This window comes from Canis aureus, chromosome 10 (assembly GCF_053574225.1).
Source record: "Canis aureus isolate CA01 chromosome 10, VMU_Caureus_v.1.0, whole genome shotgun sequence".
NCBI classification, from domain to species: Eukaryota; Metazoa; Chordata; class Mammalia; order Carnivora; family Canidae; genus Canis; species Canis aureus.
The window spans coordinates 22472445-22492270 of NC_135620.1; the positions used below are offsets into that span (position 1 = coordinate 22472445).

Here is a 19826-nt window from a genome sequence, read left to right on the forward strand (position 1 = left end):
ATAAATAATATTTTTTTTTAAAGTTTTTTTTCAATAAGCATATATTAGTTTTTTTCTTAAATTGCCAAGTATTTGGAAAGCATTTTGCTAATTTTAGCCAACGTCAAAATTATTCTACTATAAATTTATGCAGAACTTCTCCATGCAAGCTTTGATTTTAGAATTTGAAAATTAGGGCAGCCCGGGTGGCTCAGCGGTTTGGCACCGCCTTCAGCCCGGGGTGTAATCCTGAAGACCCAGGATCTAGGCCCACGTTGGGATCCCTGCATGGAGCCGGCTTCTCCCTCTGCCTGTGTTTCTGTGCCTCTCTCTCTCTCTCTCTGTCATAAATAATTTAAATCTTTGTTTAAAAAAAGAATAGCAGCTTTTACTGTCGCATTTCCTTCTTCTATTTTCCCCTGAATAGTTATTTTACTCTATTGCAATTGCAGTATGATAAAATTAGTATTTTTATGTTAGAACTTTTCAACGTGGATGTTTGTACTAAATATCTAATTCTTAGACTCAATCTATTAATTAGGAGTATTTTCCTCTGCTATCTTAGGTCCTCAAAATCTTTGGTCTTCATTTCATTTTACTCCTTTTATTAGAATTGTTTAGTTTTCCTTGAATGAAGCTCACATACCAAATCAAATTAATTCTCAGTTGTTAATGGTAGGTTTTTTGTGGAGGCTTTTTGTTGTTCTATTTTCAATGAAAGGTTTTGATCACTACTGTGAAAGGAATCGAGTCAAAATTTTTTCTTATTGAGTAAGCAATATATGAACATATTCCTGGTATAAAAAATATGAAAATACAGACATACAAAAACATGAAGTAAAAGCTCCACATACCCCTTTTCTCCTATCTTACTTCCCCTTACCGAAAGGTAATCACTATCAAATGTCCTTTCATTATATATTTAACACACACACACACACACACACAGCCCAAATACATAGTTTAACAATTTAGACTTTTTCCACATCTCTAAACGGGGTGATGCAGTACATACTATTCTATAATTTGTTTTCCTTTCACTTAACAATGTATCTTGAAAATCTTTCAGGTATCTACATGTATATTTAACTTTTTTTTTTTATAGCTTCATTACAGTCCAGAGTACTTCTGTACCACAATTCATAAAACCAATGTTTTACTGACATTTATTTAGACTGCATCAAACCTTTTGCTATTATCAATAATGTTCCATTAAGGCATCTTTTTATGTCTAAAGATATTTTTCTAGATATTTCTCAATATAGATACATCCATACATATCCAGAAATATACATATATATAGAAATTATATATATATATATATATATATATATATATATATATATATATAAATTAGAAACACTGGGTGAAAAGAAATGCATTTAAAAAATTTCAACAGATACTGTTACAATGCCCCTGAACAAGGCTGGAGCACTTTCCACTCCCATCACCAGTGCCCATTTCTTCAGAGCTGCACAAACCTGGATATCCCTCCATCCTAAATAATGGGTAAAATATCTCCTACTATTCTTTTAATACTCATTTCCCCAATTACTTGTCAAGGTGAACATGCTCTGTATTCCTGCTGCTATGTATTCATGTATATCTTTTGCTCATTTTTCTGTTAGAATTTAGTCTTTCTCTACTTGATTTATAAAAATGCAACTGATTTTTTTTAATTTTTTAATTTCCTTGACTTTCCTAGATTTACAGGCTAGTCAAAAAAGCTTTTTAAAAAATGTTTACTTTCTACATTCTTATTTTTTTACCTCTGACCTCTAATTGCTGCTAGCAACATCATTAGTACTAAGTCTGGGGCATCTTGGGTATTAAATAGTGCTGCAACTTTCTATTTTTTAGACAAAACTTCAAACTATTATTAAAGAGAATGTCACTTAATTTTGGTTTGCTTTTCTTGTCAACAAAAGGGAGGCAGTAAAGCATTACTGATGCTAATGATCAGTTAATGATGTCTAATGGCTTAGGTTCAAACACTCACTCTACCACCTACTAAGTAGTACATAACCTTGCACAAGTTATTTAGACTAAGTCTTGGTTTCCTCAGTCAAAACAGGAATTTAGTACATTCACAGCTCAGTTTGAGGATTTAAAAAAGATCATTCTTATAAAGAAAGGACTTAGCACAAGCACTTACCACACAGTTAGTGTTTGACAAACTTATTATTATAGCTAAAAAGAGACAGCTAGGGCAGCCCGGGTGGCTCAGCGGTTTGGCACCGCCTTTGGCCCCGGGTGTGATCCTGGGGACCCGGGATTGAGTCCTGCATCGAGTTCCCTGCATGGAGCCTGCGTCTCCCTCTGCCTGTGTCTCTGCCTCTCTTTGTCTCTCATGAATAAATAAAATCTTTTAAAAAATAAACTAATTAATTAAAAGAGACAGCTAACAATAGAAGAATTTCATATATATAGCGCCATAACCAAGAAACAAAATTCTGGTCAGCACAGAAGGCAATCTGTGATCTCTTTCATTCATATATGTTCTCTACACAGTAAATAATCAAAGAGAAAGGGCTATCAAGAAACTTAAAAATCCAGTCTCTGTGGGGTCAGTTTTGCTTCTAAAAGCCTACTCGACACATAAATGTTCAATCACAATTATTTACTACACTTACGATTTTTGTGGCCTAGTGTCATAATTCTATCCATATCATCAGCATTATTTACCACGTAAGCCGATAAATCTTTGATATAAACTCCCACATCAGGTCTTTCTTTAACCTAAAAAAGAAAAAAGAAAAAAACTGACCCAAAGATCTTATACACATACCATAATTCCTCCAGCTACTTATCAAATATCTACTGTGTGTTGAACACCCTGCTAAGAAATGAGGATACAGTGATGGACAAAGTAGACATAGTCTCTACACTTGCACAGGTGACAATCTATGGCGAGAACATAAAAATGAATACAAGTTATTTCAATTGGGATAATGTCATGAAGAAAAAAACCACAGGACAGTATGAGAACACAGTATAGAGGAACTAAGCTAGTAAACCAGGGACATACAGTTTCCCCAAGATGAAATTTAAGCTAAGACCTCTTGCTGAAATAAGAGGTAGCCAAACTGGATTGGGGTAGCAGGAAAAGAGCAGGTGTGAGGATCCTGAAATGGGTCAACACTAGGCACTTAGAAAAAGTAAAACAAACAAACAAACAAACAACAAACAAACAAAAAGCCAGGTTGGCTGGAAACAGTGGGAAGTATGGGAGAAACAGGTGGGATATATGGCTACAGAGGCAGTCAGAGATAAGACTAAGCATAGTTATTGGTCTTTATCTTAACAGCAACTTGAAGACACTGGAGGATTTCAAACAAATGAGTGAATCAGATCTATATAACATCTATGTAAAACCGTTACCTTTCTGTGAGTAAAACTTATTTACCAAATATGAAGGATATATTTAGGATAGGTTTACCTAAAATACAGTGTTAGAAATGTAAAATTCACTTTGTAAGACCCTAGAAATCACCTCCAAAATCAACAAAATACAGGTATACTCAGAGCTACTGCAGGTTGAGTTGCAGATCACCATAATAAGGCAAATACTCAAATACACCAAGTCAAATAAATTTCTTGGTTTCCCAATGTATATAAAATTATTTACATTATACTATAATCTTTTAAGTGTGTAATAGCATTGTCTAAAAAATAATAACATATACCTTAATCAAGAAATATTTTATTGCTAAAATGCTAACCATCATCTGAGCTTTCAGCCAGTCGATATCTTTTTGCTGGTAGAGGGTCCTGTCTCAAAGCTGATGGCTGCTGACTGGTCAGGGTTGGGGGATGCTGAAGGCTGGGGTGGCTGTGGCAGTTTCCTAAAATAAGACAACAAAGTTTGCTGCAGTGATTGACTCTTCCTTTCAAGAATGATTTCTCCGTAGAACAGTGATGCTGTTTGATAGTATTTTGCCCACAGCTGAACTCTTTTTCAAAATTGGAGCCAATCCTCTCAAAACCCTGCCACTGCTCTATCAACAAAGTTTATGAGCTATTCTAAATCCTTTGTTGCCATTTCAACAGTCTTCACTGCATCTTCACTAGGTGTAGATTCTGTCTCAAAAATATATTTTGTGCATCCACAAGGAATAACTCCTCATCCATTGGTTTTTGGGGTTTCTTTTTTTGGTTTTGTTTGTTTTTATCCATTGGGTTTTATCATGAGATTGTAGCAGTTCAGCCACATCCTTAGGATCCACCTTCTAATACTAGTTCTCTTGCTGTTTCCACCACATCTGCAGCGGCTTCCTCCACTCAAGTCTTGAGCCCCTCCAAGTCATTCATGAGGGTTGGAATTAACTTCTTCCAAACTGTTGTTAATGCTGATATTTTGATCTCTTCTCATGAATCATGAATGTTCTTAATGGCATCTAGAAGCATGAATCCTTTCCAGAAGATTTTCAATTGACTTTGCCCAGATCCCTTAGAGGAATAACTCTCTATGGCAGCTTAGGAAATATAATTCTTCAATAACAAGACCTGATCCAGGGACTGCAGAATGGTTGTTGTGTTAGCAGGCATGAAAAAAACACTCACCTCATTGTACAACTTCATCAGTGCTTTTAGGTGACCAGAGGCACTGTCAACAAGCAGTATTGTTTCGAAAGAATTTTTTTTTTTCCTGAGGAGGTCTCAAGAGTAGACTTAAAATATTCAGTGAACCATGTTGTGCACAGATGTGCTGTCACCCAGGCCTTGCTGGCCATTTATAGATGAAAGACAAAATATATTTAGCATAATCCTTTTTTTTTTTAATTTTTATTTATCTATGATAGTCACAGAGAGAGAAAGAGAGAGAGGCAGAGACATAGGCAGAGGGAGAAGCAGGCTCCATACACCGGGAGCCCGACGTGGGATTCGATCCCGGGTCTCCAGGATCGCGCCCTGGGCCAAAGGCAGGCGCCAAACCGCTGCGCCACCCAGGGATCCCTATTTAGCATAATTCTTAAGGACCTAGGAGTTTTAAGAGTACTAAATGAGCACTGCTTTCAACTTAGAGTCACCAGTTGCATTATCCCGTACCAAGAGAGTCAGTGTGTCCTTTGAAGCTTTGAAGCCAATGACTTCACTTCTCTAGCTATGAAAGTCCTAGACAGCATCTTCCTCCAACAGAAAGCTGTGTCATCAACATTGAAAATCTGTTTAAAGTAGCCTCCTTCATGAATTATCTTAGCTAGATCTCCTGGATAACTTGCTACAGCTCCTACATAAGCACATGCTACTTCATATTGTACTTTCATGTTACAGAGATGGGTTCCTTAAACTTCATGAATCAACCTCTGCTAGCTTCAGACTTTTCTTCCATAGACTCCTCATTTCTCTTGGCCTTCACAGAATTGAAGAGGGTTAGGGTCTCACCCTGGATTAGGCTTTAGCTTAAGAGAAAGTTGTGGCTACTATGATCTTTTGTCCAAACCACTAAAACTTTCTCTACATCAGCAATAAGTCTGTTTGCTTCCTTATCATTTGTATGTTCACTAGAATAGCACTTTTAATCTCCTTTAGGAACTTTTCTTTTACAGTCAAAAGTTGCTATTTGGTGCAGGAGACCTAACTTTCAGCCTATCTTCGCTTTCAACATGCCTTCCTCAATAAAGCTTAATCATTTCTAGAAGCTTAATCATTTTTGATTTAAAGAGACATGCAACTCTACCTTTCACTTGAACACTTAAAAGCCACACTATAGGGTTACGTGGCCTAACTTCAGTATTGCTGTCTGTCAAGGAATAGAGTCCCAAAGAGAGGAAGAGAAATGGGGAAAGGCCAATCAGTGGAGCAGTCAGAACACACGTCACATTTATTAAGTTTGCTGTTTTATCTGAGGATGGTTTGTGGCACACCAAAAACAATTAAAATGGTAACATCAAAGATCACTGGTCAAAGATCATCAGAGATCACCATAACCAATATTAATAGTGGTGAGAAAGTCTGAAATACTCCAATAATTACCAAAATACAACACAGAGACATGAAATGAGCAACTGCTGTTTGAAAAATGGTGCTAAGTTGTTTGACACAGGGTAAAAAATACAGTTACTGGAAAGCATTATAAAGGGACGGCCCCATTAAGCAAGGTATGCTTGTAAAGTGAAGCTGAGGCCGAGGTCTGTAGCGGCCAGTGGGGAGAACCATTCCACAAATAGTAGGACCTCATAGACAAAGATGACAAACACAAGTTTAAAAAACAATCCCAGACACAAACATCACAAGGGCAGACACTCCAAGTTTCAGGTGCCGACATCTAGTTGGAGGTTTGGAAATTTTTTGGTCGCTTTTTTATAACAATCTTTAAGGTATATTTATACATAAGGAAAAACTTCTTTTCTTCTGTCATGGGATATAAATATGCCCTAATTTATTAGTAGTAAAGGAGTATGCTGGTCTCTATAAACCAGGGGGTGTCAAAATGTGCTCTGAGAGCCCCAGAGAGTTCATGGGGGCCTGGAGGGGGCTACTGTAGAGTTGGGGTTCCTAGGGCCCAAATTCTGAAGAGAGCTTTATTTTTGTGTGTTTTGCACACTGTGCTCCCATGTAAGGTCTGGTTTGATGAATATATTTAAATGCTTTAAACATTTTAAATGTGTGAAAATTACTGGTGTATATCAATGTCTCTCATTAAACGTATACTAAAAAAACAATGTGTGTATTTCTAATCTGCCAAACCCATATCTCTGAAAAATATAAAAATCATGCACCTGATGTTATAGCAATGTCAAATTGCTATAAGTTTTTAAACATTTATTCTCACTTGCTGCACTCAAGTCACTGCAGACCAGAAACACACTTCCAACTGACATTAGTTTGCAAAATCTAAGGTCATTTCCAATCAAATATGACATTAATTCAAAATTCAATTAGTAAGTATAAATAAACTGTTTAGATATGAAAGGTGAAGAAATTGGGATGCCTGGGTGGCTCAGCGGTTGAGCGTCTGCCTACAACTCAGGGCATGATCCCAGAGTCCGGGATCAAGTCCAACATGAGGCTCCCCACAGGCAGCCTGCTTCTCCCTCTGCCTATGTCTCTGCCTCTCCGTATGTGTCTCTCATGAATAAATAAATGAAAGAAAGAAAGAAAGAAAGAAAGAAAGAAAGAAAGAAAGAAAGAAAGAAAGAAAGAAAGAAAGAAGAAAAGAATCAAATATGATTCTAAATTTATGAAAGTTTTTTTAGCTGGGTAATGCTATAGAATAATTATCATAAAAGCATAGAAATTTAACTTCTATAACAAATACAGTTTGTAACAGAACAACAGATCTCAAAGGAGCAGTTACTCCCAACCTAGAATGTTTCAGAAATTTGTAGTGGGAGTTTCTGGTTCATTTGAGGACACCATTAGCATTCATAGGCAGGAGCAATTGATACTAAACATCCTGAAATAGGTAGGATGGTCTATCAATGAAGAATTGTCTCCTCACACAATGTCGAATGTCCTAGCATATATGCATATGGGTGAAAAAAAATTATTTATGATTACCTGAGTCTAAACTCTGATTTTATTTTATATATAAAGACATGGGCAGCCCCAGTGGCTCAGTGGTTTAACGCTGCCTTCAGTCCAGGGCAGAATCCTGGAGACCCAGGATCAAGTCCCACATCGGGCTCCCTGCATGGAGCCTGCTTTTCCCTCTGCCTGTGGTCTCTGCCTCTCTCTCTCTCTCTGTATCTCTCATGAATGAATAAATAAAAATCTTAAAAAAAAAAAAAAAGACAAAGTGCTTTTCCACACTAATATAGGAATAGGAATACAGAAAACTGAGGAAAGAACTACTACTTAATTTTGTTGAGAACTCTATCAAGAGCTTGTCACTATTTTAAAAGACCATTTCATTGACAAGAACACCACTCAAGGGACCCCTGGGTGGCGCAGCGGTTTAGCACCTGCCTTTGGCCCAGGGCGCGATCCTGGAGACCCGGGATCGAATCCCACGTTGGGCTCCCGGTGCATAGAGCCTGCTTCTCCCTCTGCCTATGTCTCTGCCTCTCTCTCTCTCTCTCTGTGACTATCATAAATAAATAAAAATTTAAAAAAAAGAACACCACTCAAGAGATTTAGATCACCAATATAACAGATCTATAACCGTCTGCATATATAGCTGTTGCATTCATAATGATTACTTATGCCTCTGACTACTTGGTTATGTCACTGAGTGTGGTTACATCTAAGCACTTATATAATGAAATAATAGCATTTTATTTTTTCACTACTTTATTCTTGTTTATAGTACAATTGGTCAGTATACTGATAACCTAAAAATTATTTGTGTAGGTAGATTTTATTTTCTATGAATTTTGTTTCAGGATAGTCAAAGGGACATTACAAAATATGTTATAAAAAAAGGGGCACTGGGTTTAATAGAGTTGAGAATCACTGACAAAAATGTTCCTAAGAATAAATCTAATCTGTAATTACTGGTACAAGGGAAAATGTTCTTTCTAAATGATTTTTATTCTAATAATTTCTGCAATGAGAAACTTAAAAGGCATCCATCAAAAATAACGTCAAAGATGACAACTAGCAAAAAAGAAACATGATATTTCCTATGTATGCATCATCATTACAGAATAAACCTTAAGGTCCAACAAACAATACCTAAGCCTGTAATACTATGTTCCAAAAGCCCAGTTTATATAGTAAACTTAAAAAGAAAAAGGCTAGGGGCACCTGGATACCTCAGTCAGTTAAGCATTCGACTCTTGATTTTGGCTCAGGTCATGATCTCAGGGTCTTGAGATTGAGCCCCCTGTTGGGCTCTGCCCTGGGCATGGAGCATGCTTGAGATTCTCCTTCCCTCTTTCACCCTCTCCCCTTTTTTCTTTCCTCTGGGGGCGGGGCGGGGGAGAGGGAAGGCTAACATTTATTTAATACTTTTTTATGTATCAAGCCTTGATTTAAACACTTTGTATTAACTTGTTAATGTTGGCAATAATCCTACGAAGTAGATACTGTTATCAGTTCCATTTGCATGTGGCAAAACTAAGGCTCATATAGGTTAGGTAACTTGCTCAATATATCATAGCCAGAATGGTAAGACTCTAAAACCACCCCTGTAATTCTAGGTGAATCTGTTATTTGACTGTGAGCAAGTCAGAAACCTCTCTGTGCATTGGTTTTCACATCAACAAAACTGAACTGCTAGGAAGAGTAAATGAAATTAACTATGTACTACTATCACAATTTACTGTACTGAATGTCTACTCCTGCATTATAAGAGCTTAATAATAGTAGTCACTGTTATTCTACATGTATTCTACACCACTCTATGATAATGGTTACTGCTATTCTATATTCTATTCAACTACCATATGCACATTATTCTTTAATTATTTTACTTACAATGGAATTCTAAACAAAATTCCAGTATTAATATTTTAAATGCTCTTTTTGTCTGTCTCATATCCTAAAATATTTGGCAATATTTACCAATTCTTTATCACCTGACCCAGCAATCTAGCTTCAGGAACTTAAACTCAGATATGCCTTCATATGTATGAAATCACATACGTACAACACTACTTACTACAGAATTGTCTGTAAAAACAAAAGATCAGAAACACTCCAAGTGTTCATCAAGAGAGGACTGGCCAAATACGTTTTAATTACATCCATACAATGGATAGTATATGGACATCATTTTCAAAAGGAAAACAGAGGGGCACCTGGGCGACTCAGTCCGTTAAGCATCTGCCATGGGCTCAGGTCATGATCTCAGGGTTCTGGGGTCAAGCCCCACATGAGGCCCCCTGCTTAGCAGGGAGTCTGCTTCTTTCTCTGTCCCTCTCCCCACTCATGCTTGCTGTCATGCATGCACCTGCACGCTTGCTCTCTGAAATAAATAGAATCTTTTAAAAAGAATAAAAGGACAATAGAAAAAACAAGAACGAGGAGGCTTTCTCTCTGTACTGATATGCAAAGATGCCACAATCCACAGTCAAAAAAGCAACACAAATTGGGGGAAAAAAACAGTCTTTTCAAAATGGTGCTGTGACAACTGAATATCCACATGAGCAATAATGAAATTGGTCCTCTACCTCAACCACATTAAGAAAAAAAAAAGAAAAAGAAAAAGAAAAACTCAGAATGGATCAAAGATCTAAATGTAAAAGGTACAAGTATAAAACTCTTAGAATAAAACAAAAGCATAAATCTTCATGACCTTGGATGAAACAATGGTTTCTTAGATACAACACCAAGCGCACAAGCAACAAAACTAAATACAGATAAATCGGACATGATCAAAATTTAAACATTTTGTGTTTCAAAGAAAACAATCAAAAAAGTGAAAAAGACAACCCGTAAATGCAGAAAAAAGTGTGTAAATCATATACTTGCTAAGGGACTTCCATTAGAATATATAAAGAAGTATTAACAACTCAGTAACAGAAAGACAACCCAATTAAAAACAGGCAATGGATCTGAACAGACATTTCTCTAAAGAAGGTATTCAAATGGCTAACAAGCATGGGAAAAAGATGTTCAACATCATTAGCCACCACAGAAATGGAAATCAAACCCACAAATATGACTTGACACCCACTAAAATGGCTAACTAGAAGAGGAAGAGTAACAAGCACTGACAAGTATGTGGAGAAACTGGAAACCTCATTCACTAGTGACAAGAATGTAAAATGGTATAACTGCTATGGAAAACAGTCTGGCAGTTCCTCAGATGCTTAAGTATACAGTTACCAAAGGATCCAGCAATTACATTCAGTAGGGTGTACTCACTAGAACCGAAAACATATTCACACAAAAACTTGTAAAAGTCTAAGTCCATAACAGTCTTATTCATAACAGACAAAAAGATGAAACTATCCAAATGTTCAACTGATGGAATCAATAAAATGCATTATATCCACACAATGGACTGCTATTCAGCAATAACAAAAAAAATTAAGTACTAACACATGCTACAACATGGATGAGCCATGAAAAATGATTCTAAATGAAAGAAGCTAGTCATCAAAGACCACATATTATTCCTTTATATTATGTATCCAAAATAGGCAAATCTATAGAGAAAAAAGTAAGCTAGTAGTTCCCTGGGACTGGGTTAGGAGCGATATCCAAGGAGCACCGTGTTTTTTTCTAGGGTAAGAAAAATGTTCCAAAATTGATTGTGGTGATAGATGTACAATTCTATGAATATATCAAAAATCACTGAATAGTACATTTTAAGTGAGTAAATTGTATGGAATGTGAATTATATTTCAATAAAACTGTTTTTATTTATTTTTTTAAATATTTATTTATTCATGAGACACAGAGAGAGAGAGAGAGGCAGAGGCACAGGCAGAGCGGAGAAGCAGGCTCCCTGCAGAAGCTCAATGTTGGACTTGATCCCAGAACTCCAGGAACACGCCCTGAGCCAAATGCAGACACTCAACCTCTGAGTCACCCAGGTGTCCCAATAAAGTTATTTCTTAAATAAAGAAATGAAGTCCATCAATGAATCTTGAGAACATTGTATTAAATGGAACAAGACACAGAAGATCACATTTTATATGATTCCATTTATGAGAAATATCTAGAATAGCCAAATCCATCGGGACAGAAATTAAGTTCTGATTACCAGGAGGTGGGGAGAAGCAGGAATGGGGAGTGACTCCTAATGGACATAGGACCTCTTCTGGGGGTAAGGACAATGTTCCAGAATTAGATAATGATGGCTGTATCATTTTGTGAATATATTAAGAGCTGCTATATTGTATACTGTAAAAGGGTGAATATTATTAGCCTCTGTGGATTACATCTCTATTTTAAAAAACAATATAAATCAGCTAAGTTTGTAAGTAAACATAATGTATTTTGTAATTTTGTAATTCTCTAATATTTATTACGCATGTAATTTCACATTTCCCTTTTCTGAAATGCAGGATAAAAGTAGTCTTTCCTGCCAATCTATTACCCCAAAGAGTACAAACTAAAATTTCTCAATCAGAAATTTTAGTTTTTCCTTTAGGTAAAAGAAAGATTGAAAACTGCTAGTGTTTTTTACTACATTCATGATTGGTCTTAGTATCTTTAACACCTTAAAAATTTCTGACTTAAAATAAATTCTGGAGTACTCTTGGCCTTCAAACCAGGAAATGAAAACATGCATTCACATAAAAAAATCTGTGTGCAAATGTTCATAGATGCTTTATTCATAATAGCCAAAAACTATAAACTGCCTAGATGTCCTTCAACAGGTGAACGGTTAAACTTTACACGTATACATCATGCAATGCCACTCAGCAATAAAAAGTAATGAACTCTCAATACATGCAACAACTTGGATAAATCTCAGGAGGGTTATGCCAAATGAAAAAGGCCAATCCCAAAGGTTACATACTGTATAGTTCTAATTACATAACATTTTTGAGAACAAATAAAACAAAATTTGAGAATTGTAAAGCAAATTAGAGATTGTCAGGAGTCAGGGATGGCTACAGAGGAATGTAGTCAGGACAGAGGTGGATATGGTCATAAAAGGGCAACAGGAGGCATCTCTGTGATTCAACTGTTTAGTACCTTGATGTAGTAGCGGATATATTAACCTAAACACAAAGAGTACAAGAAAAACCAGGGCACTGTGAGTAAAATCTGTAGATTGTATCAACAACAGTATCATGATCATGATACTCTACTACAGCTCCGTAAAGTGTTAACCACTGGGCAAAGCTGCGTAAAAGGTACATCTATGTAAAGGGTAATCTCTCCATATTCTTTCATACAGTCACATGTGACTCTACACTTACCTGGATAAGAATTTTAATTTAAAAAAAAAGTGCAGATCATTGTACATGTATACCTACTTATGGAGTAGAAGTAAAATTATATTTGTTAATATATACATAGAGGAACAGTGAGGGATACTGAAAATGGTTATCTTAGGGTGGGGAGAAGTGGGGCACAGGATTAGGAACAACTTTTCAATGCATTAATTTTCATACTATTTTATATTTTGAATCATGATCATATACTACACAAGGTCAAAAGATAAGTAAAATATTAAAAATAACTTTTGTAGAAAAAGAATCTTAATATAGTAACAGTCTACTACTTTGGAAAATACTTCAATTTCAGTTATCCTTACCTCTAACCTCTGTGTCTGATCCTTGCCCAAAAGGTCACGGACTTCCTCATTATATATTTCCAAATATGACACTCGAACCAAAAATCTATAAATAAAACATCATCTTAAAAAGCAGAGAAATATTTATGAGAGCTATTTTCAAATGTGTTTACAAGTTTTATACATATATGCCTTCCTTGTGCTTGTACTTCTCAATATTAGAAAATAATTCTTTTTTACCTTGTATCACCCTCTGCTTTAGCAATGTGACCAAATATGTGAGCAAATGAATTTGGAATAATTCCTCTAAGTTCAGGAACTGCTCGAACACCTTCCATGGTAAAAGTTTTGCCTGTTCCAGTTTGTCCATATGCAAAAATAGTCCCTGAAAATTAAGAGAATCAGTTACTTTTTAGAGTCTAATGCTACAGAACAATAGCTCTTAAAAGTTATTTCTTTGACACTGTGATGTGATTTCTTCCCTGGATTTAATATTTATTCAAGTACAAATTTCACTTTTATTATCGACAATGACAATACATACTCTTTGCCATATGAGCCAAGCGCTGTTATAGTTCTAGAGTCAATGAGATATTGACCATTAATTAAAAGCATCCCGCAAGCCCTAAATGCAAAATTTTACACTATGGCTAATTATAAGAAATTGACTGTAATGCATATGTTAATTACTGAATGTGGACATTAAATTAGAGAAGGTAGTATAATTGCAGCAAGGAAAAAAAAATTGCAGCAAGGAAATACTACAGGTTCTAGAACGGAAAGACCTCAGTGTGAATCCACACATCTGCTACTTTTCAGTCACCTGAGCTTAGACAAGAATCGACCCAGAGATTGTCTCCTCAGTGGTAAAATGAGGACAAGAATAACTACCCGACATAAACAGTAAGAACAAATAAAACAATTTACCCCACTTGATCAGCATGATGCCTAGTCATGTACAAGTAAACGGCAGGGTTTTTTCTTCTTAATCCTGAAATAAGTTCCTTTTAAAAATATGTATTTTTTTAAAGATTTTATTTATTTATTTATTCATGAGAGACACAGAGAGAGAGAGAGGCAGAGACATAGGCAGAGGGAGAAGTGGGCTCCATGCAGGGAGCCCAAAATGGGACTCGATCCCAGCACTCAGAGCTCTAAAGGTAGACACTCAACCACTGAGCCACCCAGGCATCCTAAAAATATGTATTTTTTAAGTAAAAGTTGTAAGAAATGGAGGAGTTTGAAAATGTGACAATTATTACTGGTAATTGTAGATACAACTTAAACTTTCCAAATACCTAAATTCATTCAACAACTACGTAGCACACACCTGAGTATGGCATTATGCTAGGCACTGGGGACAGAGTGACAAATAAGACCAACATAATCCTTAATATTCTGGTATGCATAACCTTGAAGAGGAGATACTGATCAAATACTTGTTTTTTAAGATTTTATTTATTTATTCATGAGAGACACACAGAGAGAGGGAGAGACATAGGCAGGCTCCCCACAGGGAGCCTGATGTGGGACTCAATCCCGGGATCCTGGGATCATGGCCTGAGCCGAAGGCAGACACTCAACCACTGAGCCACCCAGGCGCCCCGATACTGATCAAATACTTATAAGCAAGATGAATGTTGGAAATGAGAAATGGAGTTCTAGCTGAGAGTAAAGGGATGTAGTCCAGGCAGAAGAAATAATATAAGAGGAAAGTGGAGGGAGGTCAGGAAAGGTAAGGTTTAAGATAAAATCTGAAATATGAGTAAGAGTTACACAGCAACAGAGGGGACAGCAAGAAGCAAGAAAGAGAAGAGAGGTTTTGAGGACTTGAAATGAGATCAGAATGGAAGAAACAGATGGAAAATGAAGGTGGATGGAAACAGAGAATAAAGATATCAGCAGGGGCCTCAATGCACACCGCCATGAAGGCCATGCTAAGATTTTAAGAACTTATCCTAAAAGCAAAGTGAAACCACAGAATATTTTTGCAGGTAGAAGTGACACCAGGATCACTAAGGCTACCCTGTATACAAGGAACTAGAAGAAAAGCAAGGGGAGATGTGAAGAGCTGGAGTAGTTAGCCACGTGAGAGCTAATGCTGACAACAGAAGGCAATATGAAAGGTGGAAGGATTTCAGAGACATGCAACCGTTAGAAGCAACAGCATCTGGGAAATAACTAACCAGGAGACCAGGGTAAAGGAGGAATCCAGGATGACTTTCAAATTTCTGGCCTGAACAAGGAGATGTATGGCTATGCCGTATACTGAGATGGTGACCACCACCATGGTTTGAAATGATGGTTTGAAAGGAAAGATAGTGAATTCAGCTGAGGGCCTACTGAGCTTTAAGTGCCCATGACACATTCAAATGCATGCGTTAAGCAGGTAGGTGAAGGAATGAGATGTATTTGGCCAGTAAAGCCCTGGGAGCAGGTACAATTTCTGCAGGAGACAGCACAGTGTGAGAATACAGCACAAACATTTTTTAACTACTTCCACTCCATGCAGGTAACCTCTTACATCACCATCACTTTCAAGACTTTCTGTGACAACCATCACAACACTTAATCACAACAGAAGCCATTTTTTACACATGGAATAAAAAAAAGTCTTATTTTTTCCTAATTCACTAAGTGTTTCAAACTGTGTCATTAAGAATGTAATGTACTAATCTTCAAAAGAGCTGAAAATATTATGAGTGCACAGACCACATGTGAGAGCTGACACATGGCTGTCATTTCCTGATCATATGCTATGAGCTAGGCCATGTACTTTACACACATCCTTACTGAATTTTCTCCCCAATCCTAAGAGTGTGGCACTATTTATACTCCCATGCTTTAGCTAAGGAAACAAAGGCTTACCTTGTTCAATGTCTTAGTAAGTGGTACAAACAACCTGTGAATACAGTCCATTTGGCTCTAGAGCCCTTATTTTTTAGAAGTATGTAATGGCCAAAATTTTTAAAATTAATTCCTAATGTAATTTCTATGAATTCATTAAATATATGAAGATTACTGACTTTAAAAGAATAGTAATCTATAATTATAGAGCCAAGAATCCCCTAGAATAAAAGAATCTCATCTCATTTTCAGAGATGAGATTCTATATTTCTAGTTTTTGTATGTCCAACTTAACAAATCTAATGCTAATATTTCCTTCAATATGGACATCTCTTAAAACTTTACTTTTTTTTTTTTTTTAAACTTTACTTTTTAAAAACTAGAAATGACCTGAAATTTTATCCAACCTCCCCATTTTTTACTATATTTTAAAAATGGTAGAAGGTCTACCAAAAATCTGCATATAGATGTTTACAGCAGCGCATATTCTTAACTACCAAAACTTGGAAGCAACCAAGATATCCTTCAGGAGGTAAGTGAATTGATAAACTGTGGTACATCCAGACAACAGAATATAATCAGCACAAAAAAAGATACAAGCTATCAAGCCATGAAAATACATGGAGAACACTTCAGTGCATATTACTAAGTGAAAGAAGCTAAACTGAAAGGTTATAATATATATATACATACATGATTCTAACTATATGACATTCTAGAAAAGGTGAAACTATGTAAATGAGTGTTGGAAATGATGAACATTTATATACAACTGATGAATCATTAAATTCTACCTCTGAAACTAATAAAAAAAAAAACTGAAAGAATCAAACCATTTTCAAGTAACTGCAACTCGGGAAAAAGCTCAAGAATATTTATAGGAATTAAAAAAAAAAAACAAAAACAAAAAAAAACAAGAGCCAAGGTAACATTCACAGTATATGGAAACTAACCAAAATTTGCCAAGCTTGCAAAAAAGCATAAAGATACAATTCATAATGAAGAACTCCATCAATCAAACCAATTTAGAACTGATACAAATGTTAGAATTATCACACAAGGACATTAAATGAGTTATTAAAATACAGTTATTAAAACTGTATTCTACATGTTAAAAAGTTAAGTGGAAACTTTGGATGGAAGTCAGGAAGAACTTGGATGGAAGATACAACAAAGACCCAAATCAAACTTCTAGGGACGAAAACTACAATGTTTGAGATGAGAAATATAATAGATAAGATTAATGGTAGATTAGACACTGCAGAATAAAAGATCATTAAACTTGAACATATATCAACAGAAACATAAAAAAGGTAATACAGAGAAAAAAACCAAACAGCATCAATGAGCTGTAGAACAATTTCAAGCAGCCTAACATACACGTCATTGCAGTCCCCCAAGAAGGGAGTGGGGAAAGGAAAAACATTGAAAGAAAAAATGGCTAAAATTTTTTCAAATTTGATGGAAACTACAAACTCACGGATCCAAAAAAGCTTAAATGAACTGTAAGCACAGAAACAAAGAAAAATACACCAAGGCATATCATAATCAGAATGCTCAAAACCAGGGATGTAGAAGAAAATCTTAAAAACACCTGGAGAAAGACACTTATGTAAAGAAGAACCAAGATAAAGAAAAGAGAATTCCAGTAGAAGAAAAAGCAAATGAGAAGACAGTAGACAGTAGAAAGTACTACTTTCTTCAAGTAGTAAAAGAAGAAACTATCAACCTAAAATCCTATATCCAGTGAAAATTCTTTCAAAAACAATAGCAAAATAAATACCTTTTAGAATACAAAAGCTGAAAGAATTCATCACCAGTCATTCTAAGAAACATTTAAGGAAGTTTTCCAATGCAGAAAGAATGATACTAGATGGAAATATGGATCTACATGAAGGAATAAAGAATACCAAAAATGGTTAACTATATAAGTACGAAAATATATGTTTTTACCTATTATTCAAATCTCTTTAAAAGATAACTGATGCGTTAAACAAAAATAACAATGATGTGGTTTGGAGTTTATAACGTGTTGAAGTAAATGTAGGACAACAAGAGCACAAAACTTGGAAGGAGACAAGTAGTTAAACCTTTTTTTAGGAATGCCTGGGTGGCTCAGCGGTTGAGCATCTGCCTTCAGCTCAGGGCATGATCCTGGGATCCAGGATGAAGTCCTCCAATGGGCTCCTTGCAGGGAGCCTGCTTCCCCCTCTGCCTGTGTCTCTGCCTCTGTCTCTCTCTCTTTAAAAAAAAAAAAAAAAAAAAAAAAAAGGCAGAGACAGCAAGACTAGGTAAAACAAAACAAAACCACTACCAACTGTACAATGCTGTGCAGAAGGGAGCTAACAACAGATCTGGGGCTGCTATTCTTTGAGAGGCCTGCTTTCAAGTTTGGCCTTTGACTACCATCTGGGAATTTGGATTTGGGGAGGGTTCTTACCAATCCCTACCAGGTAAGAGTAGCTCATCATGCCAAAACTGTTTCTATAAACAAGGTGGTTTATGCTAAACCCCTGCTTTCCTTCTAAGAGTCTGGGACCTTGGCAAGTGGTAGGTTGAGGGTGCCCACATGAGCAGGTACCAACAAAAACCTGGGACACTGTACTGCCTACAGAGCTTCTCTGACAGATATGATTTCCCAAGTACTGTCACATTAAATGGTAGAAGAATTAAGCACAACCTGTGTGCCCACTAGGAGTCTGAACTTGGTTTCCTCCACACTTTACCTCATGCACCTCTTCCATTTTCCCCGTGCTGTTTTTTGTTTTCTTCTTTTCTTTTTTCTTTTTTTCTTTTTTGTTGTAATAAACCAAAGCTGTAAGTACAATTATATCCTGAGTCCCCTGACTTCTCCTACCAACCTCTGAACTTGGGGTAATCTTAGTGATCTCCAGTATAACTAGGTACTAGAAATGCACTTGCATTACAAAAATACAAATATATTAAAAGTAAAAAGATGAACAATGATATACCATGTTAACATTACATCAAAAGAAAGTTAGAATATCTATCTAAATTCATATTGAAGTAGGTTTCAGAGTAAAGAACATTACTAAGGACAAAGAGTAATTTCACAAGGAAAATGAGGTTAATGCATGAAGAAGACTTGAAACTCCTAAGCATTTATGCACCTACTCACAGGGTTTCAAAATACATCAAATAAAAAGTGATAGAACTGAAAGGAAAAGGCAAATAGAAAAACATAGTAAGAGAACCGAATATCCCTCTCTCAGGAACCAATAGACCAACCAGAAAATAATTAAGTAGACAGAAAATTTGAATGACACTACCAAGTAAATTGATGTAAAGAATATTTATAGAATGCTCCATCCAACACAGTCTTTTCATGAATATACATACATTTAACAAAAAACTTCATTCTGGGTCATATAACAAGTCTCTAAATTCAAAAGATTCGAGTTTTACATACTATGTTCTCTGACTAAAATGGGATTAAACTAGACATCAGTAACAACAGAAAGATCCCTGGAAAATCTCAAATTATCTGAAAACTAACACATTTCTAAACAACCCAAGGATCAAAGAAAAAATCAAGAGGGAAGGGAGAAAGTACCCTGCACTGCATGAAAATGAAAACACAGTATGTCAAAATCTGTACAATGCCACTGAAGCAGTACTTAGGGAGTAATTCATAGCATTCAATCTCTATATTAGAAAGTTAGGGCAGACTGGGTGGCTCAGCGGTTTAGCGCCGCCTTCAGCTCAAGGTGTGATCCTGGAGACCCAGAATCAAGTCCCACATTGGGCTCCCTGCAGGGAGCCTGCTTCTCCCTCTGCCTGTGTCTCTGCCTCTCTCTCTCTGTGTTTCTCATGAATAAATAAATAAAATCTTAAAAAAAAAAAAAGAAAGAAAGTTAGAAATGTCTCAAAACAATGACCTCAGCTTCCACCATAA

The 19826-nt window shown here is 36.1% G+C and overlaps 1 protein-coding gene across 5 annotated transcripts in view; it reads right to left on the minus strand.

Moving 5' to 3' along the window:
- The window catches only part of KIF3A (kinesin family member 3A), a 61741-nt gene that overhangs the window by 34072 nt on the left and 7843 nt on the right, over positions 1-19826 (minus strand). For all 5 annotated transcript variants that reach the window (XM_077911626.1, XM_077911624.1, XM_077911627.1 and 2 more), the window contains exons 3-5: positions 13304-13448; positions 13085-13169; positions 2613-2718 (exon numbers count right to left, since the gene is read on the minus strand). In XM_077911626.1, coding sequence (XP_077767752.1) covers positions 2613-2718; positions 13085-13169; positions 13304-13448 — 336 coding nt within the window. The remainder of the gene's footprint in view (positions 1-2612; positions 2719-13084; positions 13170-13303; positions 13449-19826) is intronic.